The sequence below is a fragment of the Cupressus sempervirens genome, chromosome 6, assembly GCF_028749045.1.
Source record: "Cupressus sempervirens isolate cs-2001-9-10 chromosome 6, ASM2874904v1, whole genome shotgun sequence".
Classification (NCBI taxonomy): Eukaryota; Viridiplantae; Streptophyta; class Pinopsida; order Cupressales; family Cupressaceae; genus Cupressus; species Cupressus sempervirens.
This window is the reverse complement of record NC_143123.1, coordinates 126,281,764-126,308,707: the sequence shown is the minus strand read 5'-3', so window position 1 is coordinate 126,308,707 and position 26,944 is coordinate 126,281,764. Positions and strand designations below refer to the sequence as shown.

Here is a 26,944-nt window from a genome sequence, read left to right as displayed (position 1 = left end):
TACTTTGCCAGCCGGTTGTTGTCAAAGGCTGAGCATAACTACAACATGACTTAAAGAGAAGCGTTGGGGATGGTCTATGTTGTACAAAAATTCTGTCATTATTTGTTCTCTACACCATTTGTGTTCTATGTTGATCACCAGGCCTTATTGTACATGATTAATAAACCTGTCATCCAAGGGAGGATCAGCAGATGGCTACTCTTGTTGCAGGAATTTGCTTTCAAGATCATTGTCCGACTGGGAAAGAAACATGTCAGTGCCGACCACCTGTTGCGGATCAAAAAAGGGGAACTAGCAGAAGGTGTGAATGACGATGTTGATGTGTGTTTTATGACTCACCAAACAGTAGAACAAAATACCGAAATATCTTATCCTCTCTTGAATAAAGTCTTGTGTATGCTAAGATTGCAAGAAGATCATACAATGACTTTAAGGTTCCTTTAATGCCAGGTCTTGACTGTGGATAAGATCAGTGGTTGATGTGATTTGCTGATGATCACAAGGGGCCTTAGGTGTTTATTCATATTCATTTCAAGCCATACTGGATGTGGGAGCTATCTTAAGGTTTTGCAACGACAACTCCATCGGGGCTATGGACGCTTGACTGGCAGCTGGGCAATGTCCAGGATGCTTTTGAAGTCAAGAGGAATCAATAACTTGTCATGATTAATCCTAGGATTTTTGAATGGTCTTGTTGAGCTGGAATTAATACATTTGCACACACTTAGGTTGTCGCAGAGTAAATGTGTTTTGATCCAATATATGATTATTCTCCCTTTTTGAGCTTGTTTTCTCTCTTATTGGTAATGTAAGATTGAGAAACCAAAGATTCTGAGTTCAGATTAAGTTTTATCTTTGAAATTTTTGTAACATTTCACCCGTGAAGTCACCAGATGTTGTGACCAATAGTCACATCATCGCCCAAGCCTGGGGCCCCCTTTTGTTTCTTGGTCTTGTCCTTTTGGCTTTAGTTCTTGGTAGTATTGGGCTAAATCTTCTAAAGTTCGCTCTTTCAAATGAGAATTGGTAAAATTGGCCAGATGTGAAAAGTGTTGTCCATGTGGCTCTGAGAATGAAAATTATTTGCTTGTTTGAGAATTGAATGTCTTGACTTACTATTTTTAGAAATTCTATTATTAGTAAATTTCATTGCCTCTTAGATTGGCCTTATTTTGACTTTGGGACAACTTACTATTTTTAGAAAGTCTATTTTTAGTAAGTCTATTTTTAGTAAATTTCATTGCCTCTCAGATTGGCCTTATTTTGACTTTGGGACAACTTACTATTTTTAGAAAGTCTATTTTTAGTAAGTCTATTTTTAGTAAATTTCATTGCCTCTCAGATTGGCCTTATTTTGACTTTGGGACAACTTACTGTTTTTAAAAAGTCTATTTATGGCAGGTCTATTTCTGCAACAAGTGAGCTATGGTTGATAAAGAGCCAAAAGGGTACATGTGTCTATATCCAAAGAATGAGCAAGCATGACAGTCAATCAAAAAAAAAAAATGCTCAAGTCTGGAATCACCCATGAAATATCCAAAAGTAGAAAGGCATGAAGATAATAGACAAAATGGTTGTCGTGGAATTCTTCCATCATGGACAAAATCCACGATCTCTCAAAAAATCCAGCCTTGGAGAAAAATGGTGGTTGCGGAATTCTTCCATTGTGGACAAAATCCATGATCACTCAAAAAGTCTCACCTTGGAGAAAAATGGTTGTTGCGGAATTCTTCCATCATGGACAAAATCCATGATCTCTCAAAAAATCCAGCCTTGGAGAAAAATGGTTGTTGTGGAATTCTTCCATCATGGACAAAATCCATGATCTCTCAAAATTTCCAGCCTTGGAGAAAAATGGTTGTTGCAGAATTCTTCCATCATGGACAAAATCCATGACCACTCAAAATTTCCACGAGCAAGAGAATTAGAAATCATGGAAGCAAATATGGCTAAGTGTTGGAAACTTTCTCCTTCATGAAAGAAAAACTGGCTAAGTGTTGGCAATTCCTCCTTGATGGAAGAAAAAATGCTAGTGTTGGAAGTTTCTCCTTCATGGAAGAAAAATTGGCTAAGTGTTGAAGATTTCTCCTTCATGGAAGAAAAACTGGCTAAGTGTTGGCAATTCCTCCTTGATGGAAGAAAAAATGCTAGTGTTGGAAGTTTCTCCTTCATGGAAGAAAAATTGGCTAAGTGTTGAAGATTTCTCCTTCATGGAAGAAAAACTGGCTAAGTGTTGGCAATTCCTCCTTGATGGAAGAAAAAATGCTAGTGTTGGAAGTTTCTCCTTCATGGAAGAAAAATTGGCTGTGTGTTGGAAACTTTCTCCTTCATGGAAGAAAAAATGGCTAAGTGTTGGAAACTTTCTCTTCATGGAAGAAAAACTGGCTAAGTGTTGAAGATTTCTCCTTCATGGAAGAATAAATGGCTAAGTGTTGGAAACTTTCTCCTTCATGGAAAAATGAAAAAGGATTAAGTGCTAGAAATTTCTCCTCTAGATCTTGAATTTCACCCTCTTCAAGTGTGTACCCAAGACTGGAAAAATGATTGATGATGATAAAAAAAAAAAGGGGGAATTCTTCAAAATGTAAGAAAAGGCATAATAGTGAATTGAAAGCATTTGAAGAAAAAGGAGGAGAAAGCTCTAGTTCTAGAAATTCAAGAAAGACGCTCAAATCCAAAATTCTAGTACCAAGATCAAAGTACTAAGTGGTCCGGTCCCAGACATTCAAGGTTCAAAGATCAAAGTTCAAATCTAAAAATCCAAGAACATGGCTAAGGAAATGTTTGAAAGCTTTACCAGGGAATCCAGTCGATGGAAAAAGATTGTTGATAACATCAAGCAAGGAATATCAAATGCAGTTGCATCCTTGTTATCACAAAGATTAAGGGAAGAGGAAATGACAACTGATAATCTGAAAGTCAAGTTAGAGGAATTCTTTCAGCTAAACGTATATGGAAGAGATGATTTTGAGAACTTCTCCATCTTCTCAAATACAATGCACACTACTAAGGACTTACTACTAGATTGGGATGAAAGCTTGGGAAAAGCAGAAAGAGCAATTGCAGTTCTAGAATTCAAGCAAGAATCTGCACCAAGCATCAGTACAAAGGAGTTGGAAACAGTATTAGATCGATTTCGATCTTTCAGACGAAAGAAATCAAGGATAGATGCATTAAATGTAGAGTGGGTGTGCATAGGGATCATTTATTACACCCCACTCTTTCTTAAATTAGCATGCATGATGGGCATTTATTACCCACTACAGTAGTGGATTCCTTATGGCATTAATGTAGATTCTTTTCCATTGCCCTAACCCTAATTAGGGCTGATGTGGCATGATCTCGACCATCGGTTATTGTGATCATCCGGGCCACCCGTTGTAATCGAGGACCTATATAAAGGCCTCATTTTCTCATTTGTAAGAGGAGATTTTTATGAGATTGTTGCTATGAGTTACTGAGATAATAAAGTTTTCATTGGAGTTTGGTGAATACTTGACGTGTCTTAGTGCTTGCTTGTTCTCCTAAAAATTTCTTCAAGTAGATTAAGTTTAGCATAGTCAATGTGTGGTGATTACAATGGAGAATATGATGGTGTATTGATGAATTCCTTTGGTTCATACTTTTGACGTTTTAGTGATTCTAATTCGTTGTGTAAAGTTAGCCTGAACCTCTTTCATGCATATGCTCAACTTCTATCATTTGTATACATTGTTCTTTATGATGGTGTATGCGGTGATATGAAAATCTTTGGCATAACCCTTGAAGATTGCACTGGTTCATGCTTAGTTGTAGTATAACTTGGCGAAGCTGAATTCAGTAAATTGAGGAATTTGTCCACTAGAATACTATTTGTTGTTATCACTACCCTTAGGATTAGAATAGAATTCCTGAACCCCATCCTATTTAATTTCTGCATATTCTGTGAAAAATCCAAAAAAACAAAGCGCTTCATTGCAAAACCTTAAGATAGCTCCCACATCCAGTATGGCTTGAAATGAATATGAATAAACACGTAAGGCCCCTTGTGATCATCAGCAAATCACATCAACCACTGATCTTATCCACAGTCAAGACCTGGCATTAAAGGAACGTTGAAGTCATTGTATGATCTTCTTGCAATCCTAGCATGCACAAGACTTTATTCAAGAGAGGATAAGATATTTTGGTATTTTGTTCTATTGTTTGGTGAGTCATAAAACACACATCAACAGACGACTTTCCTGACGCGCAGCTATGTCAAATTGGAGTACTGCCGGAATGGTACAGGAGTATCGGCGAGTACCTGTCAACAGGATAGTTTCCCACGGGGATGTCACCAAGTGAAAGGCGTAAGTTGATAATCCGGAGCCGTACCTTTCAATTGATCAATGAATTATTGTATAAAATGGTGCCGGATCATATTCTTCGACGGTGTGTACTAGAAGAGGTACAAGAGGTGTTAAAGGAAGCACATGAGGGTCCCGCAGGAGGACACATGGGGCCCGATACCACAGCGCGAAAGATATTGCTTGCAGGTCTTTGGTGGCCGACGGTGTACAATGATGCGTGGGAATGGGTCGGCGGATTTGACACTTGCCAACGCGTCGGGAAGCCGCTAAAGCGAGATTTCATGCCACTTAACCCCTCCCATGCACAGGAACTTTTTGAGCGGTGGGGATTAGATTTTATTGGACCATTGAGGGTGAGCAAGACTCGACAGTGCCGGTACATCATTGTTGCAAAGGAGTACTTGACCAAGTGGGCGGAGGCACGTGCGTTACCAGATAACTTGGCGCGAAGTTTATTTATGAACAAATCATTACCAGGTATGGAATCCCGTTACAATTAACAAGTGATAGGGGAGGTCATTTTGTTAATTATGTCATCCGCTTGCTCACCACCCAGTTCAAGATTTATCATTCATTGTCAAGTTTGTATTATCCAAGAGCAAACGGACAGGCCGAGGCTACCAATAAAATCCTAGTATCTATCATCTACAAATCTTGCGCGGTTGAAGGTGCTGATTGGGAGGAAAACTTACCTGCTGCCTTGTGGGCTTACCGCATGGCGTACAAGGTGACGACAGGGCACACACCATTCCAGTTAATGTTTGGACAGGAAGCGGTAGTCCCAGCAGAATTCATGATCCCGAGTCTGCGAATAGTGTTGGAAAACAAGCTGATGACGACGGAAGCTTACAAGAGCGGTTAAACAATCTGAATAAGTTGGAGGAGAAGCGATTGCTGGCATAGTGGGCGACGGAAGTGGCACAGAATAGACGCAAGGTTTGGCATGATAAACATTTGAAATGTAGTAGATTCCAATCGGGACAATTAGTATTAAAATACGACAGTCGGAATGAGATCAAACCAAGGAAGTTCAAGGTACGATGCGTCGGACCATACCAGATCCGAGAGGTTGGCAATAATGGAGCAGTCAAATTGTTAACCTTGAACGGGGAAGAGGTCCCTCAGGCAGTCAATGGATCCAAATTAAAGCTCTACCATGTTAGAAAGATGCCGTCGTCATTGTCGAGGAAGCCCCTATCATCATCGTCATTCGAAAGTGGCGAGACTTCAACGCCAAATTGAGATGCTTCATATATATGAGAAAAAAAATTTAAAAAAAAAAAATTGAAAAAAATAAAAAAATGGGTGCGCCCGCGGGCAGTCTGTCCATGGGTAAATGAAAAGCCCCGCGGGTGTAAAAGCAAAGCCCTGCGGACAGTCTGTCCGCGAGTAATGAAAAGCCTTGTGAGCAGCAGTCTGTTTGCGGGTTGAATAAAAGACTCCCGCGGGCTTAAATTTAAAACATCTTCCGCGGGAATATAAAACGCAAGCTCCCTTTCTTCTTTATTCAATCTTCGCTGGTGCTGGGAGATGCTCGATGACAGAACGGGAGGAGAATGAAGCGGGTGTAAAGCAGTAGTTCGATGGCAAAATTTTTTCTGCTCCATTGAATCTTTAGCAGTGTCGGTTGTGAGGGGTGTGATTCTTTCTGTCTGTGGGAGCTTGTCGAAGTTGTGTCCACCGGAGTTTGTCGAAACAACAACGCGAGTAGGGAATGCAAAGCTTTTAGTTGGGGATATTGCAGAATTAAAGCCGATAATTTTCTGTGGTGCTCCACGTGTATTTGATATGCAGGGTAAAAACCGAAGATAGCTGTTGGAAGGTTTTTAAGCAGAAAGATGGTTCAGCTTGCCTATAATTACAAGCTCAATAACATGGTGGAAACATGTGATAGCTGCTCCAACTGTTGATAAACTTGTATTTAGCAAGCACACATTTTTGATTGGGTGCTTGAAGAATATTTTATATCAAAGAATGCTTCGCTAGGCTTCTACCGAAGGGCGAATAACAGTCTTCAGCGGATGGATTGTCTGTGCCAGACAGGGTTATTTTTGTGGACATAGTTTCTACCGACAGATTTCCTAGGATAAAAAGTATCATATTCATTCTAGTCAAGGAACATCATTCCCGCGGCTACCTTTCCTCTTCCACAGAGGAGATTGGGCGGCAAGCTTTTCCGAGGAAGGTAACCTAACCGACACTTCATGTGCTTAGCACGACTAGGAGGAAACTTATAATAAGAAAAAGAAGCAATTATTGCATGGAATCAGCAAGCAAGCGGAAGCCGTGGAAGAGTTAGCTTTCGGCAAATATGGAAAAGAATTCAAGGGTTTTGGCGTCGGGGATTCGAGTTGCATGCCCCTCCAGTTCTAGTAGCAAGAAGCAGAAGACCAAGGAGGAACTCACTTATCTCATCGTCCAGTTCTCGAGTCTTAGTGAAAGCGAATGCCAGAGGTGGTGGCAGGAGACCCCGGAGGAAGACCAAATTAAGAAGATTCTGATGCGGGCACAGGTACATTGGGCCATCCAGCTTCCCATTTTCTCCATCCGTGTGTTCGAGTCAGTATTGCGCACCATGATAAAGACATATAGCCCGCAGAGCAGAACAAGTACATTCATGTACAAGCAGCAGCAGATGACGGTGTCCTTTAAACCTAGGGATTTCACTAGGGTTTTCAGCGTCCCTGGCCCAGATGGTAAGCAAGTGGAGATCAAGAACCATAAACTCTCATGGGAACGGAAGGAGCATTGGATAGATATAGTGTGCTGGGATCTTACACCCATGGAGAGGGATGCAGCGGTTCAGGGGTCAAAGTGCAAAGGGCTTTGTAGGGACTTTATTCGGGGTCACTGGCGGTGCATTATGGACGTCATCAAGAGCAGGTTGACAGGTGCCACTCGAGCTTCAGATATAGCATTGCCGCAGGTTGTGTTTATGAATGGTATTATGTAGGGAGTGGTATATGATTGGGCCTCAGTCTTGGTTGACAGGATGGAGGAATTTATGACCCTTCAGCAACGAGCATTTTTTACGCCGCACCATGCCATCGGGCCGTTTCTGGAGGCTGCAGCTAGCCAGATTCCATTGGATGATTTTGAGGCTCCTCCAAGGGGCAAGTTGGCAGATGGGGAGCCTCCCATATTCTATTGGCGACACTTGGATACAGGAGGATCAGCAGCAGGCCACAAGAAAGTATTCCGCGGACTGGATGCTTCCGGAGAGACAAATAGTGGACGGGAGGGCACTTCGGTGAGTGACGGGGCTGAGTCTGTGGAAGAGGAGGAGAGCACTTCGGCGGAAGTTGGTGGTGAGGCAGCGGGTAGTGGGCCCACATTCTTTACCCCTCCTCAGCTGTCAGCTTCGGTGCACTTGACTACCTTTCTGACAGCCATTCCACCGTTTGGCTAGCGCCATGCTCCAGTCCTTATGACTCCTCCAGCGGAAGCAGATGTCCCACAGATAATGATGGAGATGGCCCACGGACAGCGACCAAAGTTCTCCCACAGATAGCGACAGATGTTGTCCCACGGACAATCGTCGAGATATTGCCGACGGTTGTAGCGGAGGTGATTCCAGTTGTACCAGCGGAGCAAGTTTCACAACCAGATGTCGTTACCATCGCAGTCTCACAGAGAGCATAGTTGCCACTGCCGGAGCCTGAGCTTCAGGTTCGGTTGGATGTCATTGATTGTGATGCAGTTGTCACTGTTTCGTCATCTTTTTTAGCAGAGGCTGAGTCAGCCCAACCAGTACCGGAGAACATGGAGCTCAGGCAGTCAGACCAACCGGAGGTGATGGATAGAGCTAGTGTGTTTTTGAGGCAGCAGTTCTGACTCACTCCTGCCAAGCGGGGTCTGTCCATTCAGTCTCCCAGGCGTTCCGGAACATCACCGGCAGCACCAGAGCCTCAGCTTGAGGAGGAGGGAATGCCACATGCCATGGTTGCACCAACAGCAGAAGAGGCGGCACCAGATGTGGACATGGCTCCCACTGATGAGGAGGAGAAGAGTGATGCGGAATGGTCATTGGAAGACTTCGCCAAGGAGGATTACGGGTCGGATGAGGACAGGTGCCGAGATTACCTCAGGACTATGAAATCTGCGTTGAAGAAGGGACACGATGTGGCAATTCAGGCTCTGACTCGGCGAAAGGAGTGGCATTTGATCAGAGCATTTATCCATGGGATCTGTCCTCGACGATTTCAGACTTGTTTTGTAGACAGGGGTTGGCCGGCGATGGAGACAGCTGAGATGTTGGCAGATTGGGCTACTGAGAGGGAGTTGGGACCCAGTGAAACCCCTGTGATGAAGCTGGCACATGAGATTGTTGGATTGTACAAGGATGTTTACAATGGTCGTTGGCGTGCGGAGGCGGATAGGGTTGCAGCAGAGACATCATTGGTAGCTGAGAGAGAGGCTAGAGAGAAGCTAGTCGTCGACTTGGCTGACCAGCAGGCAGCATGGGCTGCAGAGCGAGCGACACTACTGGCAGATATGGCAGCAGTGGTGCAGGAGAGGGATGTGGCTAGGCAAGGTACAGAAGAAGCTGTCCGAGATAAGGATGCGGCTGAGCACGAGATGCAGTTAGCTAGGAGGCAGGCTATGGATGCTGTGCTTCTTCTAAAGGAGGCGATCGAGGTTAATTTTCAGATTTAGATAGATCTCCGCATCAGGATAGAGCAGGTGTATGAGTTACGTCGCCAGCAGCACTCTTCTGGGATGCCCCCTTCTCTCTAGTATTTCTTTTGTTGTCTGTAAGTTGTCTCCTAATTTTGTCAGTCGTCAAGAGACGATTGTTCTTTTTGGGGGGGATGGTGTCAGCCAATTGGATGGTCCCGGCGGTGTTTCTGTAGCCGACGGAACGACTATCGTCGATGTTTTGTATTTTGTAGCCGACGGGTATATAGTTTGTAGCGGACATAATGTTTGTGGCCGACGGACTCCTTCAGGAAGGTTCGGCGGATAGTATTTATATCCCGTCTGGGATCATTGTAAAGCATCTTTAATCTTTTATCTTCTCTCATTGATTGTATCAAGCATAATGTATGTCTGGCATATGCGAATATAATTCCGCTATTCTGTTCCATTGTCTATATGCGTTGATTTCTTTACCAGTACGGTAAACATTTTCCACAGATAAAGTGTAATGTCCCCATTTTCCCCAGCATCGGAGTTTTAGAGATTAGCCTATTATTGTGATCCTCGTAGGCTAATTATTGTGGATAGAGGATCTTTTGAGGCAATGGCTTGGCTTGAGAGCGTCTTATGTTCTCCACATTTCAGTAAGCTATAGGTTGGTCTTCGTTTGGCTCATATTGGACTTTGTTTGAGCTTAGTTTTGTGTATTTACTATTTGTGGTAAGTTGGTGTTGATCGAGATGGACCCTTTCTATTTTTGGAAAGTGCATTTGGTCATCTGGATAAATAATAGGTATGACTCCTATTTCAGACAACATATTTAAATGATGAGTATTTTGGGAGTTATTATATTTTTAGTGGCCAAATTATTATTAATTATTAAATGACTTATTATAAAGTTATAACTTAACTTTATAGTTTCACTTAAGTTGAGAGTTGAGTTATCATTGGAAAGTGTCATTTATTAATTAGTTAAGCCAAGTCAAGTGAGAGAATCTAAAGGAAGCTTGTAATTAATGTTGTGTGGTGAAGTTTCTTGAGTGAAATTACATTTTGGCAACAAAAGCGAATTTGGAGGTTATAAATACAAGCCCATTTGTTCAGCAAAGCATGCTTGAATATATATTTTCTTTTGTTGCCTTTGTGGCTTTCTGAGGGACTGAATTTTGTTGCCCTTGATGAGGTATAAGGGTCTCTAAAGTTTCTGATATTTGAAGTCACTGATGATGTATAGTGGTTTCCTTAGCTAAATCTCCTATCTTTGTTTTCTTGTATCTAAGAGATTGTTCTGGTAATTTCATTGCAAATTGTGCTATTGTAAACAATTTACTGATTCTCCTTACTGTATTCCTGTGGCTTGGAGAATTCGTTTCTGATAAATTCTAGAAATACGGAGTTTAACGTTTTTGCTAAGAGCCTATATTAAAGATCAAATTGGTTATTGGAAGTTTGCATATTTATTACTACCTGCGGCTAGGATTGGAACTAAGGTAGATTACTCTGAATAGGCTAGATGTCTGAATCATTGTGCCCAATTATCACTTTCAGTCTGTGCTTGAGGGGAAACAATTGTCTAGAGGCTGTGCGGCATTTACTAGAGCCTGAGTTAGCAATCAGCAGCTCGTGCTAAGGGATTTGGGAAGCCACTTCTATGTTCTGACTCCCCTGCTTACCATTTTTACATGTGCATTTCCGTGAGCGTCCCAAGGACATCTAGTATTTGTGGCCAGGTTTGGCATTGTGGGATCACAGTGAACAATAAGGAGCAGCTGAGTTTCATGGGTTTGGCACATCTAATTGCAGTCTAGGTGCTACTTTCATATTATATGGATTTGTTTTATAAAGAAATTTGCAAATAAATAGAGTGTTAAGGAAGTTTATGTGGCTATTATCTATTATCATTTCAAACTCTTTGAATTTGTTGATTCTAATTTTCACACAAAACAAAAGGCAAATACATTAAAAAATTGTTCAAATTGCAAAAACAATAAGTTGTGCTCATTATTCAAGTTGGAAGCCAGTTGGGGTTTTTACGTAAAGCTTGCTGCCTGCACATGCTTTTGACTTCCAAAAACCTGTTTTTGGGTTTTTTCTACCATATAAGCACATAATTTGAGCATAAGCTCATGTATCCATTCTTTGTCCCAAAAGTCTCCAACCATACTCCATATGTCAAAATCCCAAAATTCATGCTTGTACATCAAAAGATGGCAATGGACCCATCCATTCTTCATTTTCTCACCTAAAACTTGTTGTTTATTCATATGCAATGCTCCCAGAAAACCTCATTTTTAAAGATTTCCCCCCTTTAAAGAGTTGGTTTTACCTTAATTTCTCCATCTTTCATTGCTCAAAAGTCTTTGAATCATGCATGCAAAGAAGAAAGAGAGACACAAAGCAAGAATGATCACAAAATGGAGTGTACAAGGGGTCAAAGAATGATTACAAGTATAGAATGCTTTCAAGACAAAAATGGTCAACGAACACTCAACAAAACAATCAAGGATGCATATTTATATTCCAAATCAAGATGCTTCTACCAAACCTCAGCACAACAATTATAAAACTTTGGGCATCTTGTAGCAACATGAAGATCAATAAAAAAATTATGTAATAGAAGTCATGTCATGTTAGGCACTTAGAATATTTTCATCATGTATTTGTAATTTGTAACTGATATGTTACATGTAATGAAAAAACAAAATGTAATTGCATGTGATAGTATTATGTGCAAAGTTGTAACATATAATCAAGGTGCAACTACATTAGGCATGCAACTTTGAATTAATCAAAGTGAGTTAGGAGTTTTTTCTTGAATAAGTCCAGGTGATTGAGGGTTTCCCCTTTACTCTCCACCTTTCTCTCTCTTCTTTTGCTATATAAAGGAGGGATTTTATTCTAAATAATCATCTTCTGGGAAGGTAATAAATTTTTGCCAATTTTTATGTGTACTCTTAAGACTTTGTGCTTTGATGTAAATCAAATTGCTCTCTGTAATATCCCCATCATAAAATAGATTATTAAGCAAACTTTTTTTAATTGGCCAATTGATCTAATATATCTCAGACCCATTTTTGTTTTGTTTCTGTAGTTTGTGTTGCCGCCGGCTATCTTTGCACACCATCGGGAAGTTTTCCTCGACGGGTATTAAAGCACGGCTTGAAGGTAGTCATTAGGTATGCAATTTGGATTATTTTTCTTTGTACTACGAATTCTTGTTGGAGTTTTCTGTTGTTCACCATTTCGGAAGTGAAAAACCTTCCCTATTTGGTTTGTCTGGTTTTGGTGGGATTCAACCCTCATCCTATTCCGTCCCTTGTAACACTTTGCTTGGATCTAGCAAATCGGAGCAGCATCATATTGTGAATTATTCTTGTGTTTAATTGGTTCTACTCTCTTGTTCTATGTAATTCCATCTATTGCTTATCTGCATTAAAACTTGCTAGTTGTTTATACTATCTATTGGTCTACTATCACTCTTCATAACCGTACGGACTCCTGCCTTCCATTCCAAACCCCTACCGTACACTATACGACCTCCCTTATTCTACCGTATAGCTGTTCTAAAACACTTCCACCATGCGACCACCCATACCTCCTATCCGTACGACCTTGTTGCTCCCCTCCCTCTGTACGAACCTGCATTGACACCGTATGACCAGAATTTGAAGATACTGTACTACATTTTCTCTCCACCTTACAACCATCAATTTGGCCTCCTAACAGCTATGGTATGGCCTGATTCCATACAGCCTCTTTCAAGCCTTCTCTCGTGTGTAATAGGACAAATTGATTTTGGCATTTGTTAGGCTATATTGGTACGGATCTGTTCTAGAGGTGTAGACGAACAATGAAACATTACAGTGGTATCAGAGCTTCGATATTGCTAGCCTGTGGACTGTGAATGAGAGTTTATAGCTGGAAGAGAATCCATTCCGTTGATAGAATGACTGCCGAACCGGAACCCATAACTGTCGAACTCATGGCACTAGTGAGAAAACTTGCAAGGAATCAAGCACAAATCAATGATACTCAGCGACTCATGGAAGAGACCCTCAAGAAGTTGGCAGACAATAAAATATCTGGAGAACAAAATGGTCACAATGTAGACTCGGTGTCGGGTAAAGTAAATCCTCATCCAACACCCTCTCGACCTTCCATGCTATCTTTTACCCCACAGACGGAGTCACCACCCGGAGTGAAGCAGCCAACCTTTGAAGAAATGCAAGAACAGCTAAGATAAGATTGGAAGAATGGGAATTTGGAGAAAGATATATCCTACTAAGATTACACAGATCTGAGAATGAGATATTTGGGAGGCAAAAACAGAGGATATTTTAATAACGATCTTAGGAGAAAGTTGAGTAAGGTAAATTCGTCTCCATTGGATAGATCCGGATCCATATTTGCGCAAGTGTGGGTAATGAAGGCTGATACTTACTTCTAGCTTAATCCTGTGCCACAAGAAGAAGCAATTAAATTCGTGGCATTATACTTGGAGGGAGTTGCGCATGAATGGTGGTATCATGGCACCATCACACTGGGGCATGATCAAATAAATACCTATGCAGAATTCATTGAGAGATTGATAGATCAATTTGACGATATAGACCTAGAACTCAAATTCAAAGATTTGGCACAACTGAGGTAAACTATGTTGGTCAACCAGTACAGTGCAAAATTTCAGAAACTCTCTGTTTTGGTTATGAACATTTCTAAAAGAAGATGGATAGTGCTCTTCATGGACGGACTGACAGAACCACTGATGGGTTGGGTAAAAGGGTTCAATCCTGCTACCCTGTCAGTGTAATGTTCCAGTCCTCTTTTATGATCAGACGAATGGATGAAATGGTTTACTTGTGTGGAAGAGTACGGATGATGAATGGTATGGATACAAATCTTCTTAGGAAAGTCCGTACGGACGGCCATAGGAGGTCGTACAGGATGCAAAAGAGGTCATACGGATGCTAGGAAGGTTGTACGACAATCTAGTCTATGCCACCCAATGGAGAAGTGACTGTACGGGAGGAATACTTGGCTGTATGGTGTCAAGAGAGGGTCGTGCGGTGGAAGGGATGGTTGTACGGTGAGACTGACCAAGGTGGCTGTATAGCAAGCCGTATGGTGGATGAAAGGGGAGGGAGTAAAGAAGGTAAGGGGTGAGGGAAAAGGCCGTACAGTGGCAAAAAGGGTATAAGTTGTACAATGCAGAGTTAAATGATATGGATAGCGGAGGGATGAGGGTCATATGATCAAGGTATGAGTAGTATGGAAAATGACAGGAAGCCACACGGATAGGTATCGGGGACCAAAATGGAATATACCCTCATTCATACACAAACACAATAGATCTTGATGAAAAAAGACACAATAATAGAGATTTGAATGTGTAATGACCCTGCTCAAATCTAATCTCAAAATGCTGATAAAGGCTCAAGGAATTTCATCAAACACTTTGCATACAAAGGTCATATGACTGATATAAAATTTCATTTTGCTTTAATGACTCTTTCCTTCAATTAGCATCGATGAGGATGTTTACAAATGACTCTAAATTGATTAAACAATGACCTAACATGAATGTGCAACTTAGTTTGACAATATTCAATTCATATATGTGACTGAAACTACTTGCAATATGCAGCTACAACAACTTGTAATTATGAAAAACACTTTGGATGCAACCTAAGATGGCATTAATGCACTTACAACCAAGTGGCATTAATACAAACACTTGGTATGCAAAATTATAACATTATTTATGCCAAAAAGAAAACCTACAGCCAATTGACATTTTGCCAAACAATTGGCATGCAAACTAATAAGCTGATCACGAATGATAAAAACATATTCAATTACAACTATATCAGACCAGCAACTTATGTCTCCTTTATTGCACATTTAATGTCAACTACAATACTAGTATGAAATGGCCAAGACTCTTGGCATTACAACATATGCAAACTATGTAATTTTCTGAGTACAAATGCAACCTTAGTATGAAATCTAAAATGCAATATATATGCAACAATTGACTTGAGAAACCTGGTACACAAATTGTAGAAGAGCTGGAGACTTGATTGTAACACTTGTTGATGATGAAGACCCCTCCAAATGAAGAAATCGACTCCCTTGAAGTGTCGCCCCTATTTTTGCCTAGCAATACTTTAGCTATATAAATGCAGACTCTAGGCTCCTCGAATTTTTCCTTGAACTGATTGTCTCGGCGATAGCAATTGAATGCAACAATACCCAGAACCATAGGATGCTTCAATGATGAGCTATGAACCAAAATGTCTTGCCAATGGTGCCCTTTCTATAGTATATCAGACCACTGAAATTATTTACTAGCAACCTAATAGCTACTCCAAAATATGCCAAAACAATTGCCAAGCTCTCCCAAGATGAATGCTCAAATACCCACAAAGAAACAATACCCGAATGAGGCCATACAAGCAAAAATCTGAATATGATATGCAAAATTGTCCTCCATTAAAATCTGAAAAAGACTAGTAACTATAACAGCAATGTGCAATAAATGAAATCGACCCAATGATGAAATTCCAAAGCTCCTAAATGCCTTCAAAATTTGCAATAGATTTCCTGAAATCCAAAATTTGGCCAAGGGCCATAAAATTTGCTTTGAAGTACAAGTAGAAAATCTAAAGCAACTTCTTCAACTTTGCAATAATTCAAGTGATATTTCACACCCTCAAAATTGCTCACCAATTGAGAGTTTCTGTTTTCAATGGCCAAAGACAACTGCAGAAACCCTAGGCTCCACAACCATCAAACATCAACATCAACAACAACAAATCTGCATGGTGAGAATGAAGCCCAGGATGCCTAGTTCTTCTTTTTCTCCACTTTCTTCAAAAACTTCTAGAACATTATTTAATTTAATTTATTAAGTGACTTTATAAGATATTTTATAATTCAACTCACTTTATTAAATTAATTAAATATAAAGTTACCTTTTTATCAAGGTTGCACGGGTACGTGTTTATGGGTACGGGAACGGGTACGGGTACACATATTTTTCAAAATAGGGGATGGGGGTACATGTGTATGCCTAATTTTTTCTATATAATTAATATTTTATAGAAAATATAAAAATCAAAATATATGTCATGAGTCATGACATTGAGCATTCAAAACAAGAAATTTGAAAATATGAGCCATAAGTCAAATATATATATATATATGCTATTGCTGAATGTTTAATGTTTAAAGGATTTTTCATAGTAGGGGACAGAGGTACTTGGGTATGTCAAACTTATTTAAAAATTATACTTTTATATATATAAAAAATCTGAAATTATGAGTCATGACAATGGTTTTTCAAAACAAGAACAGTGATAAAGTTTGCAAATGTAATGTATTGTTTTCAGTTTCAGATTTGCTATATGTTTGAAATAATAATACATGATAAATGCTTAGATGCATAACAAAGAAGGCAGACTTTAAACATGAACAAGAAGATCCTAAATCATATGACAATGACATATTGCAAATGATAAACTTATGACTTAAACAGTGATAAAGCTTATTGTTAATGAGTATCAAAGTTTCAAACTGATTTGGTATTGAATTAAGTTTGCTAAACAACAAGCTAATACAAAAATAAAAAACCAAAAAAAAAATCAAAATCTTAATCAAGGTCCTTAGCTATGATGCTCTCCATTGAGTACTCGGTACGTGGGATATGTGTATCCGGTACTTGGGTACGTGGGTACGAGTACCCATGCAACCTTGCTTTTTATATTTATTTATTTGATAACTTTATAAATAATTAAGTTAATACCACTTATTTATTTAATTAAAATAATTATTAGTCATCCTCATAAAATATTCATTATTTTGGACAACTTAATTAATTAAATTAATTAAATCAAATTACCTCCAAAATGGGGACATTATAGGACATGAATAATAATTGTCAGAAGATAATGCTCCGATTTGCCATATCCAAGCGAAGTATTACATGCAGCAATGGAATAGGGTGAGGGCTAAATCCCATCGAAACCTCATGAGTCAAACAGGGAAGATCTTTCACTTCCGAAATGGCGAACAATCTAGAACTCCAATAAGAATTTGCAGTACAAAGAAATTGATCCCAAAAGCATACTGACTACAACCTACAAGCCATGCTTAAATACCCGTTGGGAAACTTTTCGAGGGTGAACAAAGATAGCTGATGGCGACACAAACTACGAAAACAAAAATAAAAATGGGGTTGAGATATACTAAATCAATTGGCTCGTTACAAAAGTTTGATTTATTATTTATTATATAACGGGAATATTACAGTTAGAAGCCATTAAGAAGGCAAGGAGTATGACATCATCAACGATGTCATCTTCACGAAGTTACATTCTTAACCACCGGTGTTTTTGAGGGACAAATATAACAAACCTCCACCGTACATGGATGAAGCTACCAAATAGGAGCTCCGTAGGAAGAAACTATGTTTCAACTGCAAAGGACCATGGGAACCTAGGCACGGATGCGTCAGAAAAGGAAAGATTCACTACATTGAGGTCGTGTCCAATGATGAGGATGAACAGGAAGAAACACCCTCCGAAGACCACCAACATCACAACGACACCAACATGGTTAGTTTGAACCATATGGAAAGAATTGCAGCATTGGTATGGCGCGAAGGAACTATCGCCCTAGTCAGTAGCCCGAGGTGCACAGTGTTTCGTGTATGGGGAACTCTTCACGGACAAAGGGTTATGGTGATGCTCGATAGCAGGGCTACTCTGAACTTCATAAACTCATCTCTGGTGAAGTGAAGAGGTCTACCTACGGAGACGCATGCAGGATTCCAAGTCAAGGTTGTCGGAGGGACTCTTCTTCCCTGCACACACCTTGTTCTTTAGCTAAGTATTTCAATGGTGAATCACACAGTGACCAAGGATTTCTTCATAGTGGACCTTGATGACATGGAAGTTATTTTGGGCATACAGTGGGTGGAGACACTGGATGAATACACTCAGAGCTTCAAACGGATGGATTTCACTTTTGTTGTCAATGGAAAGAAGGTTATTCTTCATAAAATGACAAATGAGGGTCTGAAGGAAGTTTCTGCACATCAGATGGAGACAACTTTTCGGTGTGATGATGTTGCTTAGGCTGCACATTGTTTTGTCTTGGCAAAACCTATAAAAGGGCAACGGAGACCACCCCAGGATGATGATCTCTACAATATTTTAAGTGAACATGATAAAGTTTTTATAGACATTCCTCCTAGCATACGACCTCATTGAGGGTTTGAACATACTATCAAGTTGAAAGCAGGGACCAAGCCGGTCATAACCACACCCTACCGCCATTCCAAGAAATTCAAAGATGAGATCGAAAAGACAATTCAGGAACTGCTAGAGAAATGATGGATCTATCCAAGTTCTAGCCCTTTCATGTCATCAATGGTATTGGTCAAAAAGGACAAGATGATGTGCATGTGTGTGGACTACCATGCGTTGAACAAAAAAAAGAAGAAGAATAGATATCCCATTCCAAGGATAGATGAGTTGCTGGATGAATTACATGATGTAGTCTATTTTTCAAAATTAGATCTCCATTTTGGATACCATCAGATCCGCATGAGGGAGGAAGATGTAGAAAAGATGGCTTTTTGTTGTCACTACGGGCATTATGAGTTCCTGGTCATGCCGTTTGGATTAACAAATGCACCTAATACATTCAATCATGCATGAATCACATCTTCAACAAACAATTGCGTAAGTACTTATTGGTATTTTTTGATGATATTCTTATTTATAATAGGGCATGGGAAGAACAATTGAAGCATTTGAATGAAGCCCTAAGGATCATGAAAGATCAGTCTTTGTTTGCTAAGCAATCCAAGTGTGAATTCGGTATGACAAATATTTTACCTGGGACATGTTGCCAGTAAATATGGTGTCAAGTTCATTAGGAGAAGATTCAGCCTATCCTTGATCGCCCTCCCCCAAAAACACTTACGGAGTTGTGAGGACTTTTTGGACTGTGCAGTTATTATCGGAGGTTTGTAAAGGGTTTCTGTCAACTCAACACACCACTAACAGATCTGACAAGAAAGGGGTCCTTCTAGTGGAATGAAAAGGTACAACTCACTTTTGATAAGTTGAAGGAAGCAATGAGCACTTGTCTCGTGCTTGCTTTACCTGATTTCACTCGACTATTCATTATGGAGTGCGACACATCCAGAGAAGGCATTAGCTCAGTATTGATGCAAGATAGACACCCCATAGCCTATGAGAGTAGGAAGCTTACACAAATAGAATGCTTATATTTCATCTATGATAAAGAGATGTTGGCCATCATACACGCACTAACCAAGTTCTGACAGTATTTGGTGGGTGCCAAGTTTGTCATTCATACGGATCACAATAGTTTGAGATATTTTTTGTAGCAAAGGTTCTTGAATGAGAGGCAACAAAAACGGGTAAGCAAGGTTCAAGCTTTTGATTTTGACATTGAATATGTGAAAGGATAGAACAATGTGATTGTAGATGCTCTATTTAGGAAACTTGCCATTTGCTTAACCTAGATTTCAATTGACTGGAAAGCACATTTGTTGGTAGAATATTCCAAAAAAACATTTGCCTGTGAACTAATGGATGGCAACACGCAGGATGATAGGTATAAAGTAGTGGATGACATCATTTACCATAAGAATAAGATATTTTTAGTGCCGGAATCCAAATTGAAGTACAAAATCTTGAAGGAGGTATATGACTCGCCCTTGGTAGGACACCCGGGCTTCCTCAAAATGTACAGACGTCTCAGGGAGTGGTTTTCATGGAAAGGACTTAAAAGAGACATATTGCAGTATGTAAGAGAGTGTGGGGTCTGCCAACAGAACAAATCCGAACATACTCTACCTACCGGGTTGTTGTGAGGTTCTCACACCATCGCCCCAAATTCTTTGGGGACCCCTTTTCTTTTTATCACCTTGGCAATTTTTTGGATTGTCCAACAATTTTGATTTTTCAAGATTTTTGAGCCTTGGACACTTTTAGGCCAATGGGAGAGACTTAGCTTATTTTCACCCAGTTTCAACTTGATTTTCCAAAGCCATCAATTTCTATCCAAGCAAATTTCAAAGTTAATTCCAACTTGGCAGGATAAAATTGTAAATTTTGTACTTAGACATTTTCTTTTGAAAATTTGGATATAATTGTGTAAATTTGGATAATTTTCAAAAAATGAAATTTTTGTTAAATTTGGTCTTTTGGAAAGTTTAAATAATGTTTTGGTGAAGAAAATTAATTTTTGTGATGGTGAAGTCAAATTGCAAAATCGATTTTTAGGCTCTAGAGAAATAATTTAATTTGTGTTAAAATGCTAAAATTGCTAAAATTGCAAAATTTGGCTTTAAATGAATTAAATTTCCTTGAAAACCCTTTTAGCCTTTAATGAAATTAGTAATTTAATATTGAAAAATGACTTTTGGCTAGCCAAAATCTAATTTTAATGACGTATTAATTACTAAATCTTCATTAAATAGAAATATTTAACACCTCTAAGGCATTATTTATTTTCTTTTTGCAATTTTGGTCCAAATGGCAATTTAAAAAGTTAATTTTCATCATGGCAAAATTAATTTTAGCTAAGTATTTAATTGTGGGCCATAATTTTGCATTAATTATTTGTTTTTCTTTCTCCCAGAGTCCAAGTCGACTAGCTTGGAGAGAGTAAGAAAGTTGGGTATAAGAGGAGGCCTCTCTCCCATTTCCTCCTCACTTCTCACTTCTCCTTCTCAAGGTGTTGGTGATTTTGCAAGAGCAGATCTGCACTCTTCTTGCTTGGCGAAATTTGTGGAGGGTGAATTTTATGGGAGCCGAATTTTGTGGAGGGCGAAATTTGTGGGAGGTGAAATTTGTGGGAGATAAAATTCTGATTTTTGCAAGAGGCTGCAATTTTTACCCTAGGTTGGGTAATTTTATTTGGAGGTGAATTGCATGATAAATTTCTGATTTGCAAGGGATTTGAAGTTCTTAAGGTCAAGTCCTAATTCTGAAAAGTCGCTTTAAGATTATTTGTTAAGGTCAATTTTCATCATCTAGAGTTGCAAGGGGTCCTTAAGACGACATCCTTCTTTCGTTCTAATCTTAGGATTGCTTCCCTTGGTTCTACTTGCCTTTTGGTCCACCACTCTACCATCCTGTAATAGGGCGATGAGCATGGAGGATGTTAGTGCAAGTAAGAATCCCAAGCGGACAAGACTAAGAAAGACAAAGAGGATATGATGCCTAAAACACCCTTCTTCTTGAAAATGAAGAGAATAACTAACACCAATATCGGTATAGTGGACATGATACAGATGAGAGATAGATTGAAGGAAGGACAATCCCCCTTAGCTATTGGTAAAGGTAATTTCAAATCATTTAGAGTTGAAAGGGGTCCTTAAGTAGATTTCCTTCTTTCGTTCTAGTCTAAGGATTGCTTCCCTTGGTTCTACTTGTCTTCTGGTCCACCACTTTACCATCCCGTAATAGTGTGACGAGCATGGAGGATGTTAGTACAAGTAAAAATTCCAAGCGAACAAACACTAAGAAAGACAAAGAGGATATGATGCCCAAAACACCCTTCTTCTTGAAAATGAGGCGAATAACCGATACCAATGGCAGTACAATAAAAGGATATACAAAATGCAGTTGCACATCATAGCCTAGGCATCAACACTTCCATTACGACCATGATGAGTAACAATGGAACAGCCCTTGATTTTGAAGACATCAGAGAAGAGGATATCAATGAGATAAGACTTGGATCGAGATTGGATGAGCTAGAAAAGGTTGCCATTAGGAAGAAGCATCTAGGCACCCTTTCCTCTCTCAATGCTCTTATTGAATTTGCGAAAGAATATGAGAAGGATCACGAAAAGATACTACAAGCAGCGAACGGCATGGTGAAATCAGTGGAACTCAGGGCAAAGCACACACCTTGTCCTCCTATGGAAGAAGTTAATGAAAGGCTAGCTAAGTTCATTGCCTTAGCTAAGAAGATGAAAGAAAAGGGAAGAGTTATATTAGAAGATCATTTGATGTAGGCCCAAGTGGCAAATTTCTCTTTCTTCTAGAATAGGATAAGTATCTATTTCTGATTGGCCACCATTTTGGTGCCTTCTCATTAGTTGCCACTTTTTGCACTTTTTTCATTGGTCCATTGATGAGGTGGGAGCTTCTCATTGGCTGATGGGGTGGCAACCCTAATTAGGGTTTTTAGGATCCAATTTGGATCGTTGATCTTGTTTTGATCTCCACCGTCCATTGTATTTTTGGCCCCTATAAAAGGCCATTTGCTCTCATTTGTAAAGTGTTGGAGAAATTGTTGTGAAGATAATACCAAAATTGCTCTCTTTTTCATTGTTGCGATTTGCATGTTGATTAAGAATATTGGGTATTATTGCATATTTTCTACTTCCACTTAGATTTCCTTTCAAGTTGTTAAAGTTGGTTTCATTTCAAGTTGCTAAGTAGGAGTGAAGTAGATGGATAGTTGTATGGTAGCATTGGTAAATGTTTGATAGGGATCAATACTAGACCACTAGCATCCTAGTAGCTGGTTGGGAAGCTTTGTGTGGAAAACTAGTTTATTATTCCTTTGAGTCATTGCACCTGTGAAAGTGAGGCCGCTGGTCAACTCTCATTAAGTTCGATCTCCGTCCATTTGCTAACCTTCCATTCATAGGAGTGGAAGTAGAATAGTGAGTAGCTAGGTAGTCGAAGCTTAGAGAAGCAAGTTAGAGGAGTAAGTTAAGTATCAGAGCACATCCATTCACCTTCCACAACCATCGCTTTCCCATCAACATCATCACTGGTAGACACATCCTTCATCACCACCACCATCAACATTAGCTGCCACCCGCACATTTCACAAACCGAACCACCATCACCTTCGTCCCACCAAAGTCCAAGTCATCCTTGAATGAATAGCGTAAGACCACCTATGTGATTACCAACAAATCACATCGATAAAACTGAGCGAGTATCCACAAGAGTAAGGAACATTGGAGTTATTCTCATATCCCATGAGCAATAACTTTTCAAGAGAGGAATTGTATGTTTGATACTTCATATCAAATGTTCAATTGCTAATATGTTATGTAAGTGATACAAAACTTGCATCTACACGGGTTATTGCAACCTCTGGCAATTCTAAAACATAAGTGGGAAAGCATCTCGATGGATTTCATAATTGGACTTCCCAAGGTGAACAAAAAAGATTGTATCTTCGTGGTGATTGACAGATTGACAAAGTATGCACATTTCTTCACCATCCCCTCAAATTTTTAGGCCGCACAAGTTGCCGATTTTTTTTTTAGAGAAGTATTTAGTTTGCATGGGTTACCTTGAAACATTGTCAGTGATATGGATGGTCTATTCATCAGTATCTTTTGGACATAATGGTTTCGGTTGGTTGGGACAAAATTGTCACCAAGTACTAGTTACCACCCTTACATAGACGGCAAACGAAGATTGTGAACAAATGGCTTGAAGGTTACTTTCGAAACTACATTTTGGCACAATGGACGTGGGTTAAATGGATACACTTAGAGGAATATTGTTACAATACCACGTACCACATGTCCATCATGATGATACCATTCAAAGCTCTATATAGGTACGAACCCCTTTCCTTCACCGACACAATTCTGGGAGATAGTCACGCACCAAGGACGAGGGACTGGCTTTAGGAGGGACATGACATCCTAAGATATCTAAAGGAAAACTTACAACGGGCACATAATCAGCAAAAGATGTACACCGAGAGACGGTCAAACAGAGAGGAGTTTCGGAGTAGGAGACTTGGTTTATCTCAGGCTCGAAACACATCGACAATCCTCATTGAAAGAAAAGGGAAAAGAAAAACTGAAGCCACGTTTTTTATGGCCCTTATTGTGTAGTGCGCCGGATCGGTGAAGTCGCCTACGAGCTAGAACTTCTGGAGGGGAGCCGTATTCATAACGTTTTTCACGTTTCCTACTTGAAGAAAGCTGTGGGACAAAACGCCGTTGAAGCTATAAACGTTCCGCTGCTCAATGAAGAAGGAAAGCTCATATTGGAACCAATAGAGATTATTGAAGTACGTGAGAAGACCCTGTGGAACCGAACAGTGAAGGAATATTTGGCACGCTGGAAACACTTGCCACTGGATGATGCAACTTGGGAAGACAAACATATTCTATAGCATCTGGCATTGCGTTTGCTTGAGGAGAAACAAACTTTGGGACGGGAGGACTGTAATATCCCTATCATAAAATAGATTATTAATCAAACTTTTGTTAATGGGTTGATTGATTTAATATATCTCGTACCCATTTTTGTTTTGTTTCCGTAGTTTGTGTTGCTGTCAGCTATCTTTGTACACTTTTGGGAACTTTTTCTTGACGGGTATTAAAGCATGGCTTGTAGGTAGTCATTAGGTATGCAATTTGGATTATTTTTCTTTGTATTTTGAATTCTTGTTGCAGTTCTCTATTGTTCGCCATTTTGGAAGTGAAAGACCTTCCCTATTTGGTTTGTCCAATTTTGGTGGGATTCAACCCTCACCCTATTCCGTCGCTTGTAACACTTCGCTTGGATCTTGCAAATCCGAGCACCATCATATTGCGAATTATCCTTGTGTTTAATTGGTTCTACTCTCTTGTTCTGTGGAATTCCATCTATTGCTTATTTGCATTAAATCTTACTATTTGTTTATACTATGCATTAAATCTTACTATTTGTTTATACTATCTATTGGGATACCATCTATTGGTCTACTATCACTCTCTATAACCGTACGAACTCTTGCCTTCCATTCCAAACCACTACTGTACACCGTACGGCCTCCAAGTTCAACCCAAGCTCACCATAAGGACTCCTTTATTCTACCGTACGACTGTTCTAAAACACTCCCACTGTACGGCCACCCGTACCTCCTATCCATATAGCGTTGTTGCTCCCCCTCCCTCTATACAGACTTGCATTGACATTGTATGGATTTGCATTGACACCGTACAACCAAAATCTGAAGATACTGTACTACATTTTTCTTCACCGTACAACCATCAATTTGACCTCCTAGTAGCTACCGTACGACCTTATTCCATACAGCCTCTTTCACGCCTTCTCCCATGTGTAATATGACAAATTGATTCTGGCATTTGTCAGGTTATGCTGGTATGGATCTGTTCCAGAGGGGTAGACGAACAACGAAACATTGCACTTTGAATAAAAGAGACTAATTGTTTCGAGACTTTGTGCGAATTCAAAAGTTATGTGATGACATTTTCTTGAATTGATTGTGAGTTTTAATGCTTTGATTCAAGAGGGTTTTGGAGTGAATTATGCAGATTTTGAGCTGCCTATTACATTCAGAGCCAATTTGAACATTAGAAGACTTTATACTATAGAAGGATGAATTGTGATAGATAGTAGTGGCTGCAATTACTTAGACCTAAAGACTTTGAGCTTCATTTGTAAGTGTTTTTATTAAATCTAAGCTAGGATACCGATTTGTCCCTACCAAGCTAGGCTTCTGCATTCGATGCGGAAGGATGCTAGAAGCATCCGAAAGCCCTTCTAGATGCATCTGGAAGCCTGCGGCTAGCTTTTGACAAACATCTGTAGGGCTTTCAAATGCATCTTGGAGCATCTACGGGTCTAGTGGCCGGAAAAAAAAAAAAAAATGTTTTAAAACACTTAAGTTGCCCATTAAACATGTGTTGTATTTGCATTTTTAGGGTATTTTTTGTTATGAAACCCTAAAATGACCTTGAAGGTGAATATGTAGAAGCAAGTTTGGGTATCTATTTTTGTAGTTTTTTCTCACTTCTTTTCACTTGTATGCATGATGTTCATAGTTGTTAGGACCTAATTAAAATTTATTTATTTTCTTATAGAATAGGTTGCAAAAAACTAGGCAAAAATGGATATTGGTGGTAGTGCTAGTCGAAGTTCAGTGGGGGGCCAAGGAGGGGAAAAGATTGATAATTTCAAAATTGAGATAGGTTCTCCTTTGTGGAGACATACAATACAAATATCATAGGTTTCAGGAGGTGGCTCATACTATTGGATGTGCAATTATTGTCAAAGCAACAAAGGAAAACCTTTCAATAGCTCAGATTCCCGAGTGAAGCTTCATTATATGGGCCATGCTAGCAAAGGATTTGGAATGTGCAAAGGCAAAAATGGTACTGGGATGAGTAGTGCAGAAATACTTTCATTTGTAAGAGAACAAGATGCTGCTGATGCATTGATCAATAGATCCAAAAAAGCTACTATCAAGGTCCTTCCTCAAAGAGCAAGCTACATGCATCCATTAAACCAATTGCATCCTCTCAACAGCCATTCTTGCAAGTACCTGTGCCAGGAGAGGATGAGGAAGAAGTGGGAATATCAATCGCAAAGAGGCCCATTACACACCACATTTAAAATGGAGGCAAGAGACTGCGTTGATGAAGCTATTGTGTGTTTCCTCTATGCGAATGGGCTTCCTTTCAACTTGGTGATATCACTATATTGGAAGGAAATAGTGGCAGCAATCAAAGAATCACTAGTTGACTACACAAGCCCAGGGTATGAAAAGGTGTGTATGACTCTATTGCAACAAGAGAAGACACATATAGAGAAAGACCTTCAACAAATCAAAAAATCTTGGAAAACTTTAGGTCTAACTATTGTGTTAGATGGTTGGAAGGATACAAGAAACCAGCTATTGATTAATGTGATTGCAGTTTCCCCCAAAGGGGCAATGTTTTTGAAGGCTATTGATGATGAGGGGCAAGTGAAGTATTCTGAATTCATTTCTAGAATTCTCATTGAGGCCATTGAGATGGTGGGCAGTGAGAATGTGGTATAGGTGGTCACAGACAATGCCAAAAATTGTAGGGGTGCGGGTGCTTTAGTTGAGAGTTGGTATGAGCATATTTTTTGGACCCCATGCATTGTTCACTCCCTTAACTTGATCATGTAGAG

At 39.7% G+C, this 26,944-nt stretch overlaps 1 protein-coding gene across 6 annotated transcripts in view; it reads left to right on the top strand.

Moving 5' to 3' along the window:
- Nucleotides 1-26,944, top strand: part of EMB25 (DEAD/DEAH box helicase) — a 246,607-nt gene that overhangs the window by 157,688 nt on the left and 61,975 nt on the right. Inside the window, exon 15 of one of the 6 annotated variants that reach the window (XM_089787044.1) lies at nucleotides 12,061-12,145. The exons of the other annotated variants lie outside the window; for them this stretch is intronic. Within the exon in view, the coding sequence (XP_089643170.1) occupies nucleotides 12,061-12,145 (85 nt within the window). The remainder of the gene's footprint in view (nucleotides 1-12,060; nucleotides 12,146-26,944) is intronic. 6 annotated transcript variants of the gene reach the window in all.